General features: G+C 51.2%; 1 protein-coding gene across 1 annotated transcript in view; it reads right to left on the reverse strand.

The window, feature by feature from the left end:
* Positions 1-15,621: 15,621 nt before the first annotated feature.
* LOC140384522 (ATP-binding cassette sub-family C member 8-like) overlaps positions 15,622-24,028 on the reverse strand; it is a 497,256-nt gene continuing 488,849 nt past the window's right edge. Inside the window, 1 exon segment of the mRNA XM_072466291.1 lies at positions 15,622-15,838. Within this exon segment, the coding sequence (XP_072322392.1) occupies positions 15,701-15,838 (138 nt within the window). The 3' untranslated portion in view covers positions 15,622-15,700.

Below are 24,028 nucleotides of genomic sequence, written 5' to 3' on the forward strand. Positions count from 1 at the left end.
TTTATTCTATGAACTCAAGTTAACCTTTTTAAAACAGTGAACATCTTAGCAACCATTAATTCAAAGATAACTCCCAAAGAATACAACACTAAGTAACGTGTATGCTGTCCTTTTACACCCAAAAGACTGAACAAACCTTCAAACAGAAGCACATCAGGGTTTACATTCAATACTGAAAACATTTATAATTCTGAATTCACCAAATGATTAAGAGATAGTCCTTCATGGCAGAGAGCTCAACAATACAGCTGCTTTGGCTGACTTCAGCTGCAACACACTGAAAAACGAAACCACAAAAACAGAGACACACCCAAGCTTTTCTCAAAGTGAAACCAAAAAGCAGAACCAGAGCTCAGCTCCACCCACACTCTGACATCACTGCAGTAACATGAGCAGTCAAACATTTCTTAAGGCGACATTCTCATGACACAGGTTAAAGTCCAACAGGTCTGTTTCAAACACTAGCTTTCGGGGCACTGCTCCTTCCTCAGGTGAATTCACCTGAGGCTGGAGCAGTGCTCCGAAAGCTAGTGTTTGAAACAAACCTGCTGGACTTTAACCTGGTGTTGTAAGACTTCTTACTGTGCTCACACCAATCCAATGCCGGAATCTCCACATCACTGTTTATGGAGGAAGAGCGCAGGCAAAAACTGTCCGATTTCCACTTTGCGCTACACACGGACTTTCTCGACGAGGGGGTCGGTTTTATGGCTCCTCGCATGCTTCCGGAGAAGGACGGGCCCTGGGACTGCCAGCCAGGACAGGAGCAAGACCCCGGATGTGGATTTCCTAGGGAAGGCAAACATACGTTCATGAGGAGTCTCGTTGGTGGCTGCACACAGGAGCGACTGGATGGAGTGGAACGCGTCGGAGAGGACCTCCTGCCAGTGGGAGACTGGGAGACTTCTAGACCGTAGGGCCAGAAGGACGGCCTTCCAGACTGTCACGTTCTCCCTCTCCACCTGTCCGTTTCCCCGGGGGTTATAGCTGGTCGTCCTGTTGGAGGCGATGCCCTTGCTGAGCAGGAACTGATGCAAATCGTCGCTCATAAAGGAGGAACCCCGATCACTGGATGAAGGTGGGGAACCCGAACAAGGTGAAAAGACTGTTCAGGGACTTGATGACGGAGGCAGAGGTCATGTCAGGGCATGGGTTGGCGAAGGGGAATCTTGAGTACTTGTCAACGATGTTGAGGAAGTGCACGTTACGGCCAGTGGAGGGGAGCGGCCCTTTGAAGTCGATGCTGAGGCGCTCAAAGGGGCGAATGGCCTTTACCAGGTGTGCTGTGTCTGGCCGATAGAAGTGCGGTTTGCACTCTGCGCAGACCTGGCAGTCCCTGGTCACGGTCCTGACCTCCTCGATGGAGTAAGGCAGGTTGCGAGCTTTGATGAATGGAAAAAACGGGTGACCCCCGGTTGACAGAGGTCATTGTGGAGGGCCCGGAGTCGGTCTACCTGTGCGCTGGTACATGTACCGCGGGATAGGGCATCTGGGGGCTCATTGAGCTTCCCAGGTTGGTACAAGATATCATAGTTGTCGGTGGAGAGCTCGATCCTCCACCTCAGAATCTTGTCATAATCTTGCCCCGCTGTTTGTTATTGAACATGAAGGCAACCGACCATTGGTCAGTGAGGAGAATGAATCGCCTGCCGGCCAGGTAATGCCTCCAATGTTGCACAGCTTCTACGATGGCTTGGGCTTCCTTTTCAATGGAGGAGTGTCGAATTTCGGAGGCCTGGAGGGTACGGGAGAAGAAAGCCACGGGCCTGCCCGCCTGGTTGAGTGTAGCGGCCAGAGCAAAGTCAGACTCATTGCTCTCCACCTGGAATGGGATGGACTCGTCCACAGCATTGCGGCTTTGGCAACATCTGCCTTGATGCGGTTGAAGGCCAGGCGGGCCTCAGCCGTCAGGGGAAAAATGGTGGATTTGATCAGTGGACAGGCCTTTTCCGCATAGTTGGGGACCCACTGGGCGTAGTACGATAAGAACCTCAGGCATCTCATCAGGGCCTAGGGGGGCAGTGGGGGTGGGGGAGTTCCAGGAGGGGGCGCATGTGGTCGGGGTCGAGCCCTAGGACTCCGTGTTCCATGACGTAGCCAAGGATGGCTAGGCGGGTTGTGCGGAAGACGCATTTTTATCTATTATAGGTGAGGTTCAGGAGTTTAGCGGTATGGAGGAAATGCCGGAGGTCCTCGTCATTGTCCTGCTGGTCATGGCCGCAGATGGTGACATTGACTAAGTATGGGAACGTGGCCCGCAGCCCGCAGCCCGTACTGGTCAACCATTCGGTCCATTTCTCTTTGGAAGATCGAGACCCCGTTGGTGATGCCGAAGGGGACCGTACGGAAGTGGTAGAGGTCGCCCTCTGCCTCATAAGGCAGTGGATTGGCGGTCCTCCGGGCGGATAGGGAGCTGGTGGTATGCAGACCTCAAGTCAACTGTGGAGAAGACTCGATACTGCGCAATCTGATTGACCATGTCAGATATGCGGGGAAGGGGGTACGCATTGAGCTGCGTGTACTGGTTGAGGTCTGGCTGTAATCGATGACGATCCGGTGCTTCACCCCAGTCTTGACGACCACCACTTGGGCTGTTACTAGCCTCAATGGTCCCCTCTCACAGGAGTCGCTGGACCTCCGACCTGATGAAGGCCCTGTCCCGGACACTGTAGCGTCTGCTTCTGGTAGCGACAGCCTTACAGTCCGGGGTGAGATTTGCGAAGAGGGAGGGTGGGGCGAACTTAAGTGTCGCGAGGCTACAGACGGTGGGGGGGGGCAGGGGTCCGCCGAACTTTAAAGTAAGGCTCTGGAGGTGGCACTGGAAGTCGATCCCCAGTAATAGGGCAGCGCAGAGATGGGGTAGGACGTAGAGTTTGAAGTTAGCGTACTCTACGCCTTGTACAGTAAGGGTCTCGACTGCGTGGGATCCGGAAGCCAGGGAGATTTTCTGGGTCGCGGGTAGGATTGGGAGGGAGCAGCGCCTTACCGTATCTTGGTGTATGAAGCTGTCTGTGCTCCCGGAGTCGAAAAGGCGGCCCCGACAGGCAGCAGGCAGTGCTGCTAGGCCGAGAAGTTTTAGGGGGAGACCGGGCCTGGCAGGCTTTCGCAAAGTGGCCCTTCCTCCCACACCCGTTGCAAGTTGCGTTCCGTGCCGGGCGGTTGTCTGGGGTGATTACTCTGGCTGCAAAAGTAGCACCTCGGGCCTCTGGCATTGGCGGGCCGCTGCACGGCACAGGCTTGCGTCGCACCCGGGTCGGTTGCTGGCTGCAATGAGGGTGCCGCGGTCAGAGGTGTAGGCCCCCATGTTCTGGGAGGCCACCACCACGGGTTGGAGAGTTGCACTGACTCTGGGAGGCCGAGTGACCCCCTTTTAGTAATCGCTGGCGGGTTTAGTTTGAATTCATGCACGCGCCATAAGCGTCCCTGATCAGCAGCTCCGTGTGCTGGGTAGCTGATATCGCCCAGCAGCCACAGTTCCGGCAGAGTATACGCAAGGCATGCAGGAATTCTGCAAGTGATTCCCCAGGGCGTTGCCGTCTCGTGGCGAGGAGGTGCCTAGCATACACCTCGTTAACGGATTTCACGTATTGTCCCTTCAACAGCGTTATTGCCTCCGCGTACGAGGGGGCGTCCCTGATGAGGAGAAAGATTCTTGGGCTCACCCGTGCGTGGAGGATCCGCTTCTTCTGGAGATCTGTGAAGTCTTCGGTGAAGGATGCGAGGTATGCTTCGAAGCAGCTTAGCCAGTGTTCAAACGTTTCTGTGGCGCTGGCTGCCTGTGGGTCCAGCTCCAAGTGATCGGGCTTGAGTGATAAGTTCATCTGTAGAAGTTTAGTGTATTAAATTGATATGCCATCAATAAACACATGACGAGTGATGAACGTAATTGAGGCTTTAATGCACCAAACAGCAAGCCTCCTGCCTCTGGACCCGAACTGGGTCGGAGGCGGGGACTTGCCACTTTTATACATAAGCTCAAGGGGAGGAGCCACAGGTGGAGCCTCTGTTATTCTCTAATTCTGATTAAAGATTGTAGACTTCCAATTAACACAAATACTTTATTCAGTGGGTTTGTTCTGTTTCCAGAGCTTAACTACATATAATACGGTCAAGAGGTATGACCAGTGAAGCTAAGGTAAGCTGCCTATGCTGAGCTGTCTGTGTGCTGCTGCTCACTAGCCCTGTGCTTCTGAAAGAGGCGGATCCTCCCTTGGGCTGGACCCTTTATACCCATCTCTGACGCTGCCCTCTAGTGATGCTGTGGCTGTTACATCTGTGCTGTAGTGCCTGGTGTATGTACAGATGTATGTACATATGTACAGATCACTACATCCCCATCCCCTTTAATTTGACATGTTTTCTAGATGGGCCTCAAGAAAACTGTACATAACAAGTGGTGAGAATATGCAAATCTGCACACTGTGAAGATGATAAAAGTAATACAGAAACAATTAACTGTGTTATGAATCCATCGTGAGAAATGTCCATATTCGTCTTGCACGTGTGTCGAAGTGTCGTTACAAATCTAGCCGGTCGGGTGTCTTACGACTTCTGCTGGAGCATCTTAACGGTGGTAGTAGGGATGATGGTTTGATGTCATCAAAAGTACTGTCTGGCGTTGTGTGGCGAGGAACGTCCTGTGGACAAATGGACTCGGTCAAGTCCAGTGTGGGAAATACTGGCGTTGTAGGTCAAATCTCTAATAGATCCCGGTGGTTACGGCGAAAAAGTACTCCAACTGATGATTTGACAAAGTAGGACCGCGGTGGCTCCTGCCTGATCACTGTGGCTAGCTCAGCTTTCTGGGTCCCTGATTCTGACAATGTCACCCATTGTTAGTGGCTTGAGTGGGATCGCATGGTGATCGTAGTATTGTTTTTGTTTGGAGCGGCGTGCTCGCATTTTGTCGAGAACCAGTGCGTTGTCGGGGTCTCGGAACTGCATTGCTGGTAGGGTTGTCCGGATGTCTCTGCCGAAGAGCATTTGCACTGGCGACAGTCCTGAGCTCAATGGGGTTGCTCGGTACGACAACAGAGCTAGGTTGATGTTGGAACGTGACTCGGTTGCCTTGCTGATGAGTCATTTAATGATGTGGGCACCTTTTTCCCCTGTTCCATTTGATTGTGGGTAGCGATTCTGTATCGCACCGTTGTCTGACCTCAACTTTTTCCTGTGTTTGTGGTATTGATTCTGTATGTCATCGTTCATGAAAGCTGTTTTGCTTGTTTGTTCTGGAGCAGATGTGAATTCGTGGGATTCTTTATCATGCCATGGCATGTTTGTAGTCTTGTCATTTTTTTGCAGTGTGCTGTGGCATTGTCCTTCACGTGCAGAGTTGTACCATGTTGTACAGGTCGTTGTTTCATTGTTGTTGTTCCTGTCGTTTCTGTCTTTGTTGTTTTTGTTGTCGTTCTTGTTGTTGTCGTTCCTGTTGTTCTTTATGTCGCGCTTGTTGATTCTGTTTTTGTTGTTTTCGCTTTTATTCTTGTTCTTTTTCTTGTCGTGCTTGTTGTTTCTGGAATGCTTCTTGTTGCTTTTGTCGTTCTTGTTGCGCTGCATGTTGTGCTTGTTGTTGCTGTTGTTGTTCTTGTTTCTGCTGTGCTTCTTGCGGTTTTTGTTGTTCTTGTTGCGCTCAATGAGTGTGCCATGTGGATGATTTGAGTCACTGTCACAGTTATTGGTGTCAGTGTCCTTTGTGGTATCTGCTACATTGAGCGTTTCTTCTTGAGAATTGTGAGAATGATCTGATGTTGCATTGATGTTGATGACTTCAGTCATTTGTGGTGGATTCGATTCCTCTTCTTTGCTTCCTTTCTACTCCTCTTCTAGAGTCATTTCTGGTTCACTTGAATCATCATTGATTTCTTGGTGCTCCTCTTTTGGAGTCATTTCAGGTTCATTTGAATCATCATTGATCTCTTTGAAATCTTCACGATTTCATTTTGTTGTGGTTCGTGGTGCTCCTTTTCTGGAGTCAAAATCTACAGGATTTCTATTGCCATGGTTTCTCTAGACTCTTGGTGCTCCTCGTCTGGAGTCAAAATCTTCAGGATTTCTATTGACGTGGTCTCTCTGGACTCTTGGTGCTCCTCTTTTGGAGTCAAAATCTTCAGGATTTCATTTGACGTGGTCCCTCTGGACTCTTGGTGCTCCTCTTCTGGAGTCAAAATCTTCAGGATTTCTATTGACGTGGTCTCTCTGGACTCTTGGTGCTCCTCTTCTGGAGTCAAAATCTTCAGGATTTCATTTGACGTGGTCTCTCTGGGCTCATGAGCAGCCGTCCTCTGCTTATTGAGTGCTTCTGTGCAGACGAGCTGAGATCTGTCAGTCTCACTGTGATCCTGCACATCCTGTATGGGAATTGTGATTTCTTCGTCACTTGTCTCACATACAGTGGGTAGACATTCAGTGTCTTCTTGTTGGTTAAATGAGCTGGGTAGACTTTCATAGTCTTCTTCTGGCGGCTCAAATAAGCTGGGTAGATCTTCATGGTCTTGTACATGCATGGCGTTCTCTATGGAGTGTTTGCTTGCTTTCTGGTGCCTGGTGGGCAGCACGGTAGCATTGTGGATAGCACAATTGTTTCACAGCTCCAGGGTCCCAGGTTCGATTCCGGCTTGGGTCACTGTCTGTGCGGAGTCTGCACATCCTCCCCGTGTGTGCGTGGGTTTCCTCCGGGTGCTCCGGTTTCCTCCCACAGTCCAAAGATGTGCAGGTTAGGTGGATTGGCCATGATAAATTGCCCTTAGTGTCCAAAATTGCCCTTTGTGTTGGGTGGGGTTACTGGGTTATGGGGATCGGGTGGAGTGTTGACCTTCCAAGAGCCGGTGCAGTTTCGATGGGCCGAATGGCCTCCTTCTGCACTGTAAATTCTATGTTCTATGTTCCATTGTTGAGTCTGTCACCGAGCTGCCTGTGGAGGCTTGCGTCACTCTCTTTGTGGAGGCTTGCGTCGTTCTCTTTGTGGAGGCTTGTGTCGCTCTCTTTGTAGAGTTTGTCATCGCTCTCTCTGTGGAGTCCTTCATCGCTCTCTCTGTGGAGTCCTTCATCGCTCTCTCTGTGGAGCCCTTCATCGCTCTCTTTGTGAGGTCGTGCAGTGTTCTCGCTGTAGAGTCGATCTGTGCTCTCTGAATGGAGTCGTTCTGTGCTCTCTGTGTGGCATCATCTTCGTCTTGGGTATTGCTGTCATCCAATGTACCGGTGATCTGTCATGGCACCATGGCATTGGATTCATCTACCATGAGAAGAGTCGTATTGAGCTTTTCAACTGTGTTGCTGATGCTGTGATCAACTCAGCCATGCCTGAGCAGTATTGTGTGTATTGTTCGATAGACAAATCATCGCTTTTTGTTTCGGAGTTGTGATCGTTCTCTTCATGTTCAATGAACAAATCATCTTCTTGTTTGGAGGCTGGGGCCCTTTGTGGTGCGTGGACCACTCTCTGTTTCTTGGCGTCAGGCCGCAGCATAATCCTGCACTCACGAGTCGGGATGTCATATATGCTGGGCTGAAGATTCCCCAATCCAAAGAACTCATCGTCGGTGTCTTCACGGTACAACACCTCTAGTTGCGGTTCAGATTTGGTACTGGGGTAGCCTTCTCCCAAGATGAAATTTTCATTTGAGTCGTAGTCTACAAGGACCATATCATCTTCTAGGGCAGTGCTGACAGCTTGTTCCAGGGTGTTGAGAATGTTATTTTCAACTGCTGGCGTAAGTTCGGGCATTGTTCTGTCTTTTGAGGCAAGAAAATTGGGTTTTGTAGCTTTAAATTTCTTTTTGTTCATTTTCGTGCATTTCCCTTCTAAGTGGGCGTGGTCCTGGTCCTCTGATGCCATGACGCTCGTGACGTCATGCGTAGGACTCGATTGCCCATGTGCACTCCGAGTTTCCTGTACTGTGCGCTCTTTCTGCAACTGAGCATGTGCGGCTCCTTTCTCAAGATGGCTCAGAACCTCCATCTTCCTCCGATTCAACCCTGCCTCCGCCTCGTGGTGAGTGTTCACGCCATTTTTACCGATTTTGTTTTCTAAATGATGATTCTGTGTTTGTAGAGACTTAAAGTATTGATTTTGTTTTTGTTCATAAGCAAGGCATTTTTGTATAGCGATTTCTAGAATTAGATACTTATTTCGTGAAAGTTCTTTCCTCAAATTTTTATCAGATAGTCCAGAAATTAATTGATGCATTATCACAGTGTCTCTGAAATCAGCATAATCACAGCCTTGTGGTATTAACTTGAGATTTGTAATAAAATCAGCGATGAGCCCTCCGTTTCTCTGACAAGAGTTAAATCTTTCCACCATCGCACCAGACTGACTGTTACAGCGTTCAGCAAATTTTTTGAGCAAACTTCTACTTTGGTGTTGTCCTCACCTTCTAAGTAATTAAAGCAATTACAGATTTCTCTAGCTTCATGCCCTCCTGTTGAGAGTAGTAGGGTTATTTTCATTGCCTCAGAGGCAGTGCTTAAATCATTAGCTGTGATAAATATTTGGAACAGCTGTTCAAACATTTTCCAGTTATAACTTAAATTACCGGTTGTTTCCAGCTGCCATGGAGTTCCAACAAGTTCCATCGAATCAGTTAGTCGTCGAGGAACCATTTGCTGCGAAGTCTTCCACAGTTGAATATCCGGTGTAAGTTTTTCTTCTCTTCCTGGTGTCTAGCTAGCTTTCTGAAATCACTCCTGGTATCATATGTTAGGGGCTGGTTTAGCTCACTGGGCTAAATTGCTGGCTTTTAAAGCAGACCAAAGCAGGCCAGAAGCACGGTTCGATTCCCGTACCAGCCTCCCCGAACAGGCGCCGGAATATGGCAACTAGGGGCTTTTCACAGTAACTTCATTGAAGGGCTTTTCACAGTAACTTCATTGAAGCCTACTTGTGACAATAAGCGATTTTCATTTCATTTCTTGAAGGGGAGGCTGTAGCATAGTGGTGTTGTCATTAGGCTAGTAATTAGTGACGCAGGTTCAAATCCCACCATGGCAGATGGTGAATTCAATAAATAAAATCCTTTTCCAACATTGAGGGCATTTAAAAGTTTATTGGATAAACATATGGATGATAATGGTATAGTGTAGGTTAGATGGCTTTTGTTTCAGTGCAACATCGTGGGCCGAAGGGCCTGTACTGCGCTGTATTGTTCTATGTTCTATGTTCTATGTTATTCTCTAAGTCTGAATAAAGATTGTAAACTTCCAGTTAACACAAATACTGTATTCAGTGGATTTGTTCTATTTCCAGAGCTTAACCAGATATAATAGTCAAGAGGTATGACCAGTGAAGCTAAGGTAAACTGCCTATGCTGAGCTGTCTCAGTGTGCTGCTGCTCACTAGCCCTGTGCTTCTGAAAGAGGCGTATCCTCTCTTGGGCTGGACCCTTTATACCCGTCTCTGATGCTGCCCTCTAGTGATGCTGTGGCTGTTACATCTGTGCTGTAGTGCCTGGTGTATGTGCAGATGTATGTACAGATGTACAGATCACTACAGAGCCAGCCTGGACAAGCCCAGGCATGTACAACACAGCACAATGCCATACAATGCAACACCGTGGTTTACCACATGACTGTTTTGTTTTCCTTTGGATTGTTTAGTGCTGGCAGTTAGCACTTTAATATCCACAGAGACAGGCGACCAAACGTGGCCTGGTGTTACTGTCCCAAGGCTATTGTGTTAGCCAAACTGTCTGAGGGCGTATTTACCTGGGCCAAGTTTGCGTTTCAAACAGGCACATACAGCCTGTCTCCTCCCTCGGTAGAATGGTGACAGAGGAGAGCTGTACACGCCGGGATAAAGTTTACAGCACTTTGCCATGACACTGTGCGTGGCTGGTGTTCTGGATGCAGTGACTGACGAGTGAAACGATTGGAAGAGGAATAGCGTCCAGCCACTTGACCCTGTTTGGACATCCAATCCCATCACTGCTGGTCTGCATTTTAACTCCATTTGCCAACTTTGGGTCCACACCCAAAAATATTCAACCTCGGATTTGACCTTTTCAATTGGCACTGGCTTCAACGACCTTTGGAGGGGAAAGTTGGACAGTTTCACTGCCCTTTGAGGGACTGCTTCATGACTTCACCCCCGGGATGATGGCCGGCTCAAAGTCTAAAGTTAAAGCCTCATAAGTAGGGCATTCGACCATCCTTCAATTCAGATCACTTGTTCAGAATTTGGTTGTGGATTATTGCAGACCACTTGAGATTCCGAAGAGAAATTAAGCTCGCCAAGTTTACTCATACAAGCTTTTACTCATACTCATTATTTTAGTGTGCGGTTGGATTGTGGGGCCCTCCGCTGTGGATAGACCAACAGTTGGCTTTTAGCGGGGGAATTTGTGGCAAACAGTAGGCATATTGTGGGCATCGTCAGGAGCACTCATACTCTTGGTAACTCAAAGTTACGTAATGGAGTTCACGATTGAACGGAGGAGGGACATTAAGCTGGGCATTTGGTATTCATTGAGTTCATGAGCCTTAGCACCAGAGAGCCCTGTCTGGCTGCTTATGGTGAGCACTGACTGCAGTAGCGCACACTTGGGAGGGTGTGGGACAGATACAATCACGTGTGGTTGTCAGATTGTTGCAAGCTATCCAAGAAATGGATTGCATTTAATTTCTGAACCCATCAATTCCGTAAGTTTTAGAATACTCATGGACAAAGACGAGAGTGGTCCTAAAGGAAGAGTGCTAAATTGGGGAAAGGCCAAGTATAACAAAATCCGGCAGGAGCTAGGGAATGTGGATTGGGAGCAGCTGTTTAAGGGTAAATCCATATTTGAAATGTGGGAGTCTTTTAAGGAAAGGGTGATTAGAGTGCAGGACAGACATGTCTCTGTGAAAATGAGGGATAGAAATGGCAAGATTAGGGAACCATGGATGACGGGTAGAATTGTGAGACTAGCTAAGATGAAAAAGGAAGCATACATGAGATCTAGGCGACTTAAAACTGATGAGGCTTTGGAGGAATATCGGGAAAGTAGGACAAATCTCAAATGCGCTATAAAGAGGGCTAAAAGGGGTCATGAAATATCTTTGGCTAACAAGGTTAAGGAAAACCAAAGCCTTTTATTCATATATAAGGAGCAAGAGGGTAACTAGAGAAAGAATTGGCCCACTCAAAGACAAAAGAGGGAATTTATGCGTGGAGTCAGAGGAAATGAATGAGATTCTCAATGAGTACTTTGCATCGGTATTCACCAAGGAGAGGGACATGACGGATGTTGAGGCTAGGGATGGATGTTTAAATACTCTCGGTCAAGTTGGCATAAGGAAGGGGGAAGTTTTGGGTATTCTAAAAGGCATTAAGGTGGACAAGTCCCCAGGTCCGGATGGGAACTATCCCAGGTTACTGAGGGAAGTGAGGGACGAAATAGCTGGGGCCTTAACAGATATCTTTGCAGCATCCTTGAGCACGGGTGAGGTCCTGGAGGACTGGAGAATTGCTAATGATGTCCCTTTGTTTAAGAAGGGTAGCAGGGATAATCCAGGGAATTAAACACCTGTGAGCTTGACGTCAGTGGTAGGCAAACTGTTGGAGAAGATACTGAGGGATAGGATCTATTCACATTTGGAAGAAAATAGACTTATCAGTGATAGGCAGCATGGGTTTGTGCAGGGAAGGTCATGTCTTACAAACCTAATAGAATTCTTTGAGGAAGTGACAAAGTTAATTGATGAGAGAAGGGCTGTAGATGTCATATACATGGACTTCAGTAAGGTGTTTGATAAAGTTTCCCATGGCGGGTTGATGGAAAAAGTGAAGTCGTATGGGGTTCAGGGTGTACTAGCTAAATGGATAAAGAACTGGCTGGGCAACAGGAGACAGAGAGTAGTGGTGGAAGGGAGTGTCTCCAAATGGAGAAAGGTGACTAGTGGTGTTCCACAGGGATCCGTGCTCGGGCCACTGTTGTTTGTGATATACATAAATGATCTGGACGAAGGTATAGGTGGTCTGATTAGCAAGCTTGCAGATGATACTAAGATTGGTGGAGTTGCAGATAGCGAGGAGGACTGTCAGAGAATACAGCAAAATATAGATAGATTGGAGAATTGGGCAGAGAAATGGCAGATGGAGTTCAAACCAGGAAAATGCGAGGTGATGCATTTTGGAAGATCTAATTTAAGAGCGGACTATACCGTCAATGGAAGAATCCTGGGGAAAATTGATGCACAGAGAGATCTGGGAGTTCAGGTCCATTGTACCCTGAAGGTGGCAACGCAGGTCGATAGAGTGGTCAAGAAGGCATACAGCATGCTTGCCTTCATCGGACGGGGTATTGAGTACAAGAGTCGGCAGGTCATGTTACAGTTGTATAGGACTTTGGTTAGGCCACATTTGGAATACTGCGTTCAGTTCTGGTCGCCACATTACCAGAAGGATGTGGATGCTTTAGAGAGGGTGCAAAGGAGGTTCACCAGGATGTTGCCTGGTATGGAGGGTGCTAGCTATGAAGAAAGGTTGAGTAGATTAGGATTGTTTTCGTTGGAAAGACGGGGGCTGAGGGGGGACCTGATTGAGGTCTACAAAATTATGAGAGGTATGGACAGGGTGGATAGCAACAAGCTTTTTCCAAGAGTGGGGGTGTCAATTACAAGGGGTCACGATTTCAAGGTGAGAGGGGGAAAGTTTAAGGGAGATGTGCGTGGAAAGTGTTTTACGCAGAGGGTGGTGGGTGCCTGGAATGCTTTGCCAGCGGATGTGGTAGAGGCGGGCACGGTTGCATCATTTAAGATGCATCTAGACAGATATATGAACGGGCGGGGAACAAAGGGAAGTAGATCCTTGGAAAATAGAAGACGGGCTTAGATAAAGGATCTGGATCGGCGCAGGCTGGGAGGGCCGAAGGGCCTGGTCCTGTGCTGTAATTTTCTTTGTTCTTTGTTCTATCTCCTTGACCTGCTGGGTAAAATACTCGCGGCACACAGATTGCCGCGGGATTGTGATGTGTTTTGTCAGGATTGGAAGAGATTGGAGCCCAGCTCCTCACGGAATCCACTGCCGAGCAGACCCTCCTCCAAGTGGAACATGTGTCTGCTGCTTGCAAGATATTCGTTTGTTATGAATGCACCCTGGGTGCCGGGAAAGTCTGGGAACACATTGCAAAATGTCAAAATGCTAGAGGTAGCTCGCAGCACCAACATGCTCAGGAATGTGGCTGTAGATTTTTCTATTATCATTGGCGAGGACAGGACCCTCACCCATTTGATTTGAATACGTGACTGACAACATTTTTCACCCTGAGAAAGATACGTCCGTACCTTTGACTTACATCCCATGTTCTCACCTGGTGTTGGGGTTTGGAATGTGAGTCTGTCTGACCTGTCTTAGATCAGCCAGAAACAGCCGCTATTTCAATACTTTCCACGGGAAATTCACACCAGGTCACTTTTTTTTTTACCCATCCGAGTGTTTACATCCCAGCATTTCCAAAGCGATCGTAAAACAATTCCCTCGGTTCCTCAAACAAGTGAACATTAAATGGACGACTACGATAACGACCCTGTAAGACCTTCTTTGGCTTGCCTTTGCCTCCCTGATCACCTGCCGTAGAATCCTGTTCGGCTGGCGGTCAGCAGCACCGCCCAAAGCTGCAGACTGGCTGTCCGACCTCTCGGAATCTCTCCAAATGGGGAAAATCTAATTCGCCATCCGAGGGTCAGACGACAGCTTCCACAGAACGTGGGAGCCATTCACCCCAATTGTTCCGAGACCTGTTTGTGGACAACAAACAAGCAGAAGAATAGCCAGGTAGCCAAGAAACAGGGGAAAGTAGCCAAAGCATGAGAGGGTGAGATAGACCGGGAGAGCGGGGGGGGGGGGGGGGGGGGGGAAGCTAAATCTAAGAGGAAGGAAAGGCGAACCACAGGGGGAGGGGGGGTGCAGAAGGGGGAAGAGGGGGGTAGAGTGAAGAGACATGGAACAGTAGAGGAGAGCCAGGGAGGGGAAGGGGAGAGGCAGGGAAATGTTAACAAACTTAACATCCACAGGAACAGAGAAAATGGGGAAGACGGGAGGGCCGCAGAAGTGGAAGTGCGCACGAGACGACAATGGCAGCGAACTCCGTCTGGGAGAAGCAAGGGACGACAACACCACAAACAGATGCCTACTTATGTATGTAAATAATTTTGCCAAGTGTACAAAGCTGCTGCTGTTGAGCGGGGGCATAATACCGTCCGATGACTTCTCAGGGAAAATTAAAACGTCAGCAGCAGCAGCGACCCGTAGGGGAGTGGGGGTGAGTGCTCCGTTGGGAGGGTGTGGGAAGACTGAGGCGTGTGGGGTCACGTCTAGTCAATTGCTATTGTATATTCTCTTTTTGCACTATGTTAATGTTCACTCTATTTTGCTGTGTTAGGATTATTACTATTTATTATGAAAAACTTTGCAAAACTTTAATTAAAATAAAAAAAAAGATAACGACCCTGTAAATGTGGTTGATTATTTGCGGCCCATATCTTTTACACCGAGTGTTATTGGTCATGTTAAATTTGCAGTTTAACCTTATTAATTAGAATGACAATTATGCATTACAAACGCGTCCTTGGGTTCCTCCACTGCAATGCGTTCAAGTGGGATGTTGGGGACGAGGCAGGCTCTTTCCATTTTCAACTGCATTTCATAGTTGTGTATTTTGCAGGCAGGCTCCTGTAGTTCCTATTAGTATTGTGATGGTCTAATTAGTCAAGTATACCTGCTGGAGAAATCTTACTATCTATTTAGTTTAGTTGTACTGATTCCCATAGTATTTGTAATATCAATAATATTACTCCAATGATTTGACAAAATGATTCAGTTTACCATTTTTTTCCTGGGAGCAATGGCTTTGAGTTTGATTTGTGTATAGTACTGGCTGAATAACAAAGCTAATGCTACAACCAATGCAATTAGACAATTTCCAAGCTAAAGGCCAGGTAAAACAAGTGTTTCTGAAGTATGAGAAATGTATTTTTTTTATCGCTGTGTGGAAAGGCATCACAGGTCTAGAGGATTTGCCATTAAAACATTATTTGTGTTTAAGTAACCAAGTGTTATATAACTTTGGACATAGAATACAGACTGAACCTGCTGTAGATGCAGTTTTTAGTTTATATATTCAAGACGATTAGTTTTAGGTATGGAATGAATAACTTTTGGACAATGCTTCTTCCAATGATGGAATGTTTACAGAATAGATACTAGAGAAATGGGGTCACTCATGTTGCTGGTCTGAATTTGGAATTATGATTAGATTTAGATTCATTGTCCCGTGTACCGAGGTACAGTGAAAACTATTGTTCCACCGCGTACAGTCCAGGCAGATCGTTCCATGCATAAAAATACACAGGACATATGATAAATACACAGTGTAAATACATAGATATTGGGTGAAGCATAATTTAGGAATTATTTATTTGGCATTGACATGCTATTTATATGGATTAGTTATATAGGAATTGGAAGTTTATGGGATTTGCTTAAGAAAATGCTTCTGTCTAATGTTTGAAATGGTTTTATGTTAATATAGAGTTTAGGTTTGAATTGTTGTTTCAATCCCTTTAGTATTACTAGTGCAAGGTATGGTGGGAGTTAACATTTTGATGAGATGTCAGTGAACAACTTATACCACTGCATCACAGTCATAAGAAATGTGCCAATTTTATTTACAGATCAAATGAAATTACAAAAGCAACTCCAGAATGCAATTATTGCTATGTATCATTTATCTGCCTGCACAAAGGAGGCAAAGATTCCGTCCTTTTGTTCCAAGAGTATACTGGGAGTGTCGTATTCTAGGATAATTCCTCTTTTCATCACAATCACCAAGTCTGCATTCAAAATGGTATGCACTCGATGCTGGAAAAAAGAAAGCACCTGTTAGCATGATTTACTCAAAATCAAGCTATCTTTTAAAAAATATGAACATTGGTTAGCCACTCAATGCTGAAATATAAAACACAAGCCTGTGTTAGTTTGAAAGCAGAATACAACGCTTATTTGTGTGAGAGGCAACACAGCATCCCCATACAAACCCAGCGGGCCAATTGCGACCATCTCTACTTATTGGACTTCACTAAAAAGGCAAAGGTGCTGTCCTTGCTCAGTAAATTGGAGACAGTATCATTTTCTGCTACTGTGCCCTCTGACAGGACTATAATCTGATCCGCATCCAGAATTAGCGAAACCCGGGTGCTAGAAAGAAAAATATAAAGAAATCTTTCACAACAAGCCTGAGATGAGTCAGGTCATAACAAAAGCTTCCATAAAAGCTACTGCTTAATAGTGTACAATATATTATTACCAATGCATTGATTGAACTACCCCTCATCTCACCTTCATCACCATAAAACAACAAATCAGAATTCTGTGCCATTCTAAATTTAATTAACCCCCATGAATAACCATTATCTTCCCTTTTCCAATAATCAAGTTAATTGTAATTAATAGTACTGAGCTGCTCTCGGCTCAACCATCTTCAGCTGCTTCATTAATGACCTTCCTTCCATCGCAAGGTCAAAAGAGGGGGTGTTTGCTGATGATTGCGCAATGTTTAGCACCCGATCACGACCTCATAGGTACTGAAGCAGTCCATGTCCAAATGCAGTAAAATATCCAGGCTCGGGCATGACAAGTGGCAAGTTACATTTGCACCACACAATTGCTAAGCAATGACCATCTCCAACAAGAGAGGATCTAACCATCGCTCTTGATGTTCAAAGGCATTACCATCGCTGGATCTCCCACTACCACAACATCATTAGGAATATCATTGACCAGAAACTGAAATGCACTAGTCAAATAAAAACAGTGGCTGCAAAAGCAGGTCAGAGGGAATGCTGCAGTGAGAAACTCACCTTATAACTCTCCAAATCCTTCCCACCTTCCACAAGACAGGAATGTGCTGAAATGTTCTCTCCACTTGCCTGGATGTGTGCAGCTCCAACAACACTTAAGAAGCTTGACACTATCCAAGACAACGCAGTCCACTTGATTGGTACCCCCATCCACAAACATTCTCTCCACTGTTGACTCACAATGGCAGCAGCGTGTACCATCTACAAGACGCAGTGCAGGAACTCACCAAGCCTCTTTAGACAGCATTTAACAAACCCATGACTGCTACCCCTTAGAAGGACATATAGTGCAATGCAGCATACACATGGGAACTCCACCTCCTAGGCACTCACCCATACTGTTCCTTCACTGTCGCTGGATCAAGATCCGAGAACTCCTTCCCTAACAACACTCTGGGTGTACCTATACTAGGTGGACTGCAAGTGGTTGAAGAAGGCAGCTAACTACACAACCTTCTCAAGGATAATTAGGGATGGGCAATAAAATGGTGGCCAACCAGCGACGCTCACATTCCCATGATTGAATTAATAAAACAATCAGTATTTCAAACTTCTTATAAATAATGACCCAAAATCTAATCTACTGTTCCATGTTGACTATGATATGTCAGTAATTATCTCTTTCCAACGTTGCTTTTCTCTTTCTGAACTTTCTTTTTCTCTAAAGTTTACATCACACCAGTTGCAAACCCCCCCCCCCCCACCCCCCCACCCCCCTCCCCCCCGCCAACTACCTCCCTCGATACATTCCGCTGGTCTTTTACAGTTACTGTCGGACACTAAGATCTGCAGTACACATGGGACTTGATTTTTAATTCCTGGGCAGGAATTTGGCAAAGTGAGCAGATTGGCTTTTAACAGCCTGACCTCATTCATATGTTGTTTGTTTGATTTCTCAGTCAAAAGGGATGGGAAGTTGGCAGGAAACCGGTGTCCGGCCATTAAAATTGGGTGGCAGAAGGCTGGCACTAGGATCCCAGGGGAATTGTTCCTGCCACAAAAGGGGAATGTTAGTTGGGGGAGAAAGGAAAATGCGAGAGAGACCCAAGGTTCACTTTTGGGGTCTGCAGGGTACACTTCTACTCTCCCTGGCCCCCAACCTATAAAAAATATTTCCAAACCTTGCCCCACTAGATTCCTTCTGGCTGTGATCACTCCCCCCTCTTCAGGCTATGTGTTAAGAATAGCAGATCTGATCCCAGTGATGTCACTGAAACTTGATCTGTATATTTAAGGATGCTCACGTCAGTTTAGGGTTAGTACCCTTGCTGTCAATAATCTTGCATTTCTCTTGGCCTGGTTGGGATGGAAAGTTTTAACTGCTGCAGCATTGAAAATTGGCTGCAGCCTACATTAATTCACGCAAATACAAACGCCCCCCGAATTGCACCTGATTGCCTAGCTCAAACACAGTAACACAATTTATGCATTTATTTTGATATCAGGGGCGAAATTCTCCGTTATCGGCGCGATGTCCGTCGACTGGTGCCAAAAACGGCGCAAATCCCACCTGCATCACACGCCGCCCCAAACGTCGCAAAGTCTCCGGCGCCGGAATGGGCTAGCAGCAACGTGACTATATCCGCGCTGGCTCACGTGGTTCACGCCGCACGGCGTGACGGCTCACAAGACGCGCTGCTCCCCCCACCCGACCAGAAGACCCGACCGGATGGCCCGCCCCCGCCGCTCAGCCCCCGAGGTTCCAGTCCCGTGACATTGAGGCGCTCCTGGATGCAGTGGAGCAGAGGAGGGAGGCCCTGTATCCCGGTCACGGCCGCAGAGTCGCCTCCCCACGCCACAGCTGGCGTCTGTGGAGGGAGGTGGCAGAGGCCGTCAGCGCTGTGGCCCCTGACACCACGGACAGGCACCCAGTGCCACAAGAAGGTGAACGACCCTCGTCAGAGCAGCCAGAGTGAGCCTCCCCCCCCCCCCGCCCGATATCTATATCCCCCCCTCCCCCATATCCCCCCCTCCCCCCATATCCCCCCTCCTCCCAATATCCCCCCTCCCCAATAACCCCCCCTCCTCCATATCCCCCCTCCCCCATATCTGCCTTCCCCCCATTTCCCCCAAGTGAATCCAGCCCTAACCTTAACCTCTGCAATACACGCAGCAACCGATTGGCGTGCATTCATATACCTGTCTAACACTGTTGCCTTTTACCCCTGCCACCACCGCCCCCACAGGAGAAAACGCGCACACAACACCAGGGAGCATGTGAGGACTGGAGGAGGCCCGCTGATGAGAGAGGCCACTGATCGAACATGAGGGAAGGGCCCTGGAACTGGCTGGCGGACCTGAGGACCGGGAGGTTGCTGATGCAGAGGTCGGGGGCCCACCAGCAAGTGAGCCACCGACAGCCCCGTCCCCCATATCCCTCCCTTCCCCATATCTCCCATATCCCCCCCTCCCCCATATCCCCCCTCCCCATATACCCCCTCCCCCATATCCCCCCTCCCCATATCCCCCATCCCCCATATCTCCCCTCCCTCATATCACCTGATCACTGCCTGCGTGTCTAACCATGCATGCTTCATTGTGTATCACAGGAGCGAACGTCGAGGCACCCATCCCCGCAGATGCAGACCGCCCGCATGATGCCCCTCGGAGACCACGGGAGACGGAGAGACCCGGACCCTCTGGCATGCGACGCCCGCATGATGCCCCTCGGAGGCCACTGGAGACAGAGAGACCCCGGACCCTCTGGCATGCGACGCCCGCAGGATGCCCCTCGGAGACCACTGGAGATGGAGAGACCCGGACCCTCTGGCATGCGACGCCCCGCACGATGCCCCTCGGAGACCACGGGATACGGAGAGACCTGGAGCAACAGGGAGACGAAGGCCCCGTCTCGTGCGGGGGTGCGACGACGCAGGCGTGTGCCACCCAGCGACGAGAGGGGCAGCCACAGGCCCCCGTCACAGCCGAGCCACGAAACCACAACCCAGGACACCCCTACCCAGGACACCCCTACCCAGGACACCCTGACCCAGGACACCCCTACCCAGGACACACTCACTACCCAGGACACCACTACCCAGGAAACTGAAATACAGGACAGTGACACAGGTTGGATGGGCGGAGACGAACCGCCACCCCCAAAGTGCCATGGACTCAGAGTTGGACGATGCGCATGACACAACGCCACTGCCTATCTCCAACACCCTTCCACCATCGCAGAAAACACTCACCTCGGTTGGGCACTTTAGTGATGAGGCGCCTGGTACACTCACTGGTGAGCACAACACAGCCATCCCGGTACAGCAGGTGGAGGTAGGAGCAGCAGAGGGGCCGGGCGGTCGGAGGGCAGCCCAGCCCAAGCGAACATCTGCTGCCCAGATGGATCCCGGGTTCCTGGAGTTACCACACCCATCCCCATTGGTCCGATGCAACCACCGAACCTGAGACGAGTGAAGAGGGTGACGGCCAGCTTGCGGCGGCTGCAGTCGCAGGTGGAGGAGTCCACCCGCGTCCAGGAGCTGGCAGTGGTGCCCGTCATGCGTGCCACCCAGGCCGACACCGCACGGGTGGCGTCCGCGGTGGAGGCAATGGGTGCGACGGTGTCAGACATGGGGAGCAGTTTGCGAGGCCTGGGGCTTTCTGTGCAGGCGGCGTCTGTGGCCCAGGACATGGCTGCCCTCTCACAGGAGGGCCATGAGCCAGCGCCAGCGGCAGATGGCAGAGGCGCTCAACGCCATAGCCCAGTCTCTGCAGGCCATGGCCCAGTCTCAGCAGGCCATAGCCCAGTCTCTGCAGGCCATGGCCCAGTCTCAGCAGGCCATGGCCCAGTCTCAGCAGGCCATCGCTGAGGGCATCGGCGCCATTGCCCATGTGCTAGCCGGCGTCGTTCAGACCACAGACAGGGATGGCCAACTCCCTGAGCTCCATGGCTGCAAACCTGCAGATCCTTGTCGATACCAGCACGGGCCTCCAGGACTGGCAGCGCCAGATGTCGGGGGGGCGTCGGATGGCCAGTCCGTTCGCATCCCCCCGCCCATGTAGAGGCCTGGGGGCCATCGGGCACCCCGAGGGAGGAAGAGGTGCTGGGGCCCGTTCCGGGTCCCATTGTAGGGGAGGTCCCGGAACACCCTCAATACCTCGGGCTCCTCCCCCTTCCGTCCCAGGTGCATCGGGTTTGGGCAACGGGCAGGACAGGCTGGCAGCTCACCATCCCAGTCGCCCGGGGCCGCAGCCTGGCCCATCTAGGCCAGGACGCCCCAGGAAACGGCCGCCAAAGGGATCCCGTGTCAGAGGGCCGGAAATCACAGGAGTCCACCTCCAATTCTGCTGTACCGTCTGGGGAACCACCTAGACGTAGTCATAGGGTCCGTAAGGCCAAACAATTAGACACTGAGTAAGTTGGCACGGGTGCAGGTCACAGATGAGTTTTAGGGGCTAGGGCACGTGCATGAACTCCTTTCGTTATTAAAGTCAATGTTACACCTACAGAAGCTGCCTTTGTGCTCTGTCCAAAGTGTGCGGGGGTGTCATGTACGTTGAGCGCAAGTGTGTGTGTGAGGGGTGGTCTTACCTCAGCCCCAGATGAGTCTGCCCCCTTCCCCCTGGGCCGCCATCAACATCCCCCGGGCAGAGGACGGGACCGTGAGCTGCAGTGTCACAGCCGCATGCAGGGATGGTCCGGGTGGATGGTGGTACTGTGGCCATGGGTCAGACATAGTCCAACGATGTGGAGCCAGGAGCTCACCGCAGGGGCGGGTTGTCCATCATCCTCCATGGCCTGCAATAGTTACGCGTCCACTCGGCAACTGTGTGAGCCCGGCCGTTGTGCCGCAGGTGGATCGGCAATGGGGTGGTGGTGTGCATACGGGTGGGGTGGGTGGGGTTGGAGAGGAGGGGGTGAGGGTGCTGGGTGGGTGGATGGGTGGGGGGTGTGGGTGGTCGGCTGTGTTGCCATGGTGTGCGGTCTGTGGCCATACTACCCGATTCCCACGCCCATTCTAGTCAGTGAAGCGGGCGGCTATCAGCCTGTCCCGTGCCCGCTGGCCCAGCCAGTAACGGTGGACAGCCACCCCGCCCGTGTCTAGCCCGTCTGCCCTGACCATTGCCCCCCATCCCCCTCATCTGGGGAGGACTGCGCCTCTTCCTGCTGCTCCTCCACTCCGCCGTCCTCTGCCTGTGGCACATCGCCCCTCTGCTGGGCTATATTGTGCAGGACGCAGCACACCACAATGATGCGGCCGACCCCTATCTGACCGATACTGGAAGGCGCCCCCAGAGAGGTCCAGGTACCTGAAACATATCTTCAGCACGCCAAAGCACCTCTCTATCACTCCCCTTGTCGCTACATTGGCATCATTTGTAGCGGTTCTCCGCCTCATTGCGTAGCCTCCGTATAGGCGTCATCAGCCACGATCGCAATGGGTAGCCCCTGTCGCCCAGCAACCAGCCCCCTCAGCCGGGGATGGCGTCCCTCGTACATGCCGGGGATGTATGACCGCGACAACACCTATGAGTCATGTACACTGCCCGGGTACCGGGCGCAGACGTGCAGGATCATCATGCGGTGGTCGCAGACCACCTGTATGTTCATGCGAATAGGTCCCCTTCCTATTGGTGAACACGGCCCTGTTATCTGCAGGTGGCCGCAGGGCGACGTGCATCCCATCAATCGCGCCCTGGACCATGGGGAACCTGGCCACGGCAGAGAGGCCCATGGCCCGGGCATCTTGGCTGGCCCGGTCCACAGGGAAGCGGATGTAGCGGTGTGCCATGGCATAGAGGGGCGCCTGACACTGCCCGGATGCACCGGTGCACCGATGTCTGCGATATGCCGGACAGATCCCCACTCGGTGCCCTGGAATGACCCGTTGCATAAAAGTTCAGGGCCACCGTATACCTTGACGGACACAGGGAGAGGGTGTCCCCCCGCCAGTGCCATGCGGGTGACAGGTGCGCCAGCAGGTGGCAGATGTGTGCCACGGTTTCCCGGCCCCATCCGGAGTCTCCTCCTGCATTCCCGGTCCGTGAGGTCCTGGTATGACAGCTGGGGCCGGTACACACGGGGGCGTCCTCGGGTGCCTCCGTTGCCGCGGGGCTGTGACGTCCTCCTCCCCCTGTCGGTCAGGTGTCCCACTCCAGCCTGGTCGGCTGCCGCCTGCCCTCTCTGCGGCAGCCTGTGCCGCCTCTCTGGCACGCTCCTCCTCCTCATCCAGGGCAACATGGACATTAGCGGCTGCCGCCCACCCGGCGGCCAACATCGCTGGCTGACCGGAAAGCATGATGGGGGCGGGGGGGGGGGGGGGGGGGGGTGGGAACGATGACATGTCATCATTGCCCATACCCCCCTCCTTCCCCCAGCCAGGTGGCATGGACCGCATGGGTCCGACTGTTGGAGGCTGGCACCTGGCCAGGTGGACCCAACTCACTTGCACTTGCACCCCCCCTCCCCGGCACGGACCCCCGTCCCCCCTCCCCGGCAACGGACCCCCCGTCCCCCCCCTCCCCCCCCCGTCCCCTCCCTCCCCCCGTCCCCCCTCCCCGGCACGGACCCCCCCGTCCCCCTCCCCGGCACAGACCCCGTCCCCCCCATCCCCCTCCGTGGACGGTTCCCATCCCCCCGTCCCCCTCTCCCGGCACGGACCCCCGTCCTCCCGTCCCCCTCCCCGGCATGGACCCCGTCCCCCCCTGTCCCCACTCCCCGGCACGGACCCCCCCATTCCCCCCGTCCCCCTCCCTGGCAGTCATCCTCCACCCCCCCGGCACTCCACCCCCCCCCCCCGTCCCCCCGTCCCCCTCCCCGGCACGGACCCCCATCCTCTCCCGTCCCCCCTCACCCGCATGGACCCCCGTCCCCCCTGTCCCCCCTCCCCGGCACGGACCCCCATTCCCCCCGTCCCCCTCCCTGGCAGTCATCCTCCCCCCCCGGCACTCACCCCCCCCCCCGTCCCCCTCCCCGGCACGGACTCCCGTCCTCCCCCACCCCCCTACTTGGCCACGGACCCCCGTCCCCCTCCCCCGGCAAGTCATCCTCCTGTCCCCGGCACTCACCCCCCCCTCCCTGCACTCCCCCGGAGCCCAGCCCACTCTAACCACCCACCCCCTCCCACCCCGCCGCACACACACACACACAACCCTACACACACCTCTCCCCCCACACATACAGACTGCGGCCACGCCATCGCCTCTCCAGCGGCCAACCCCCCCAGGCCGTCACCCACCTCCACGCTGGTCG

The sequence above is a fragment of the Scyliorhinus torazame genome, chromosome 10 (genome assembly GCF_047496885.1).
Source record: "Scyliorhinus torazame isolate Kashiwa2021f chromosome 10, sScyTor2.1, whole genome shotgun sequence".
In the NCBI taxonomy this organism is placed as follows: domain Eukaryota; kingdom Metazoa; phylum Chordata; class Chondrichthyes; order Carcharhiniformes; family Scyliorhinidae; genus Scyliorhinus; species Scyliorhinus torazame.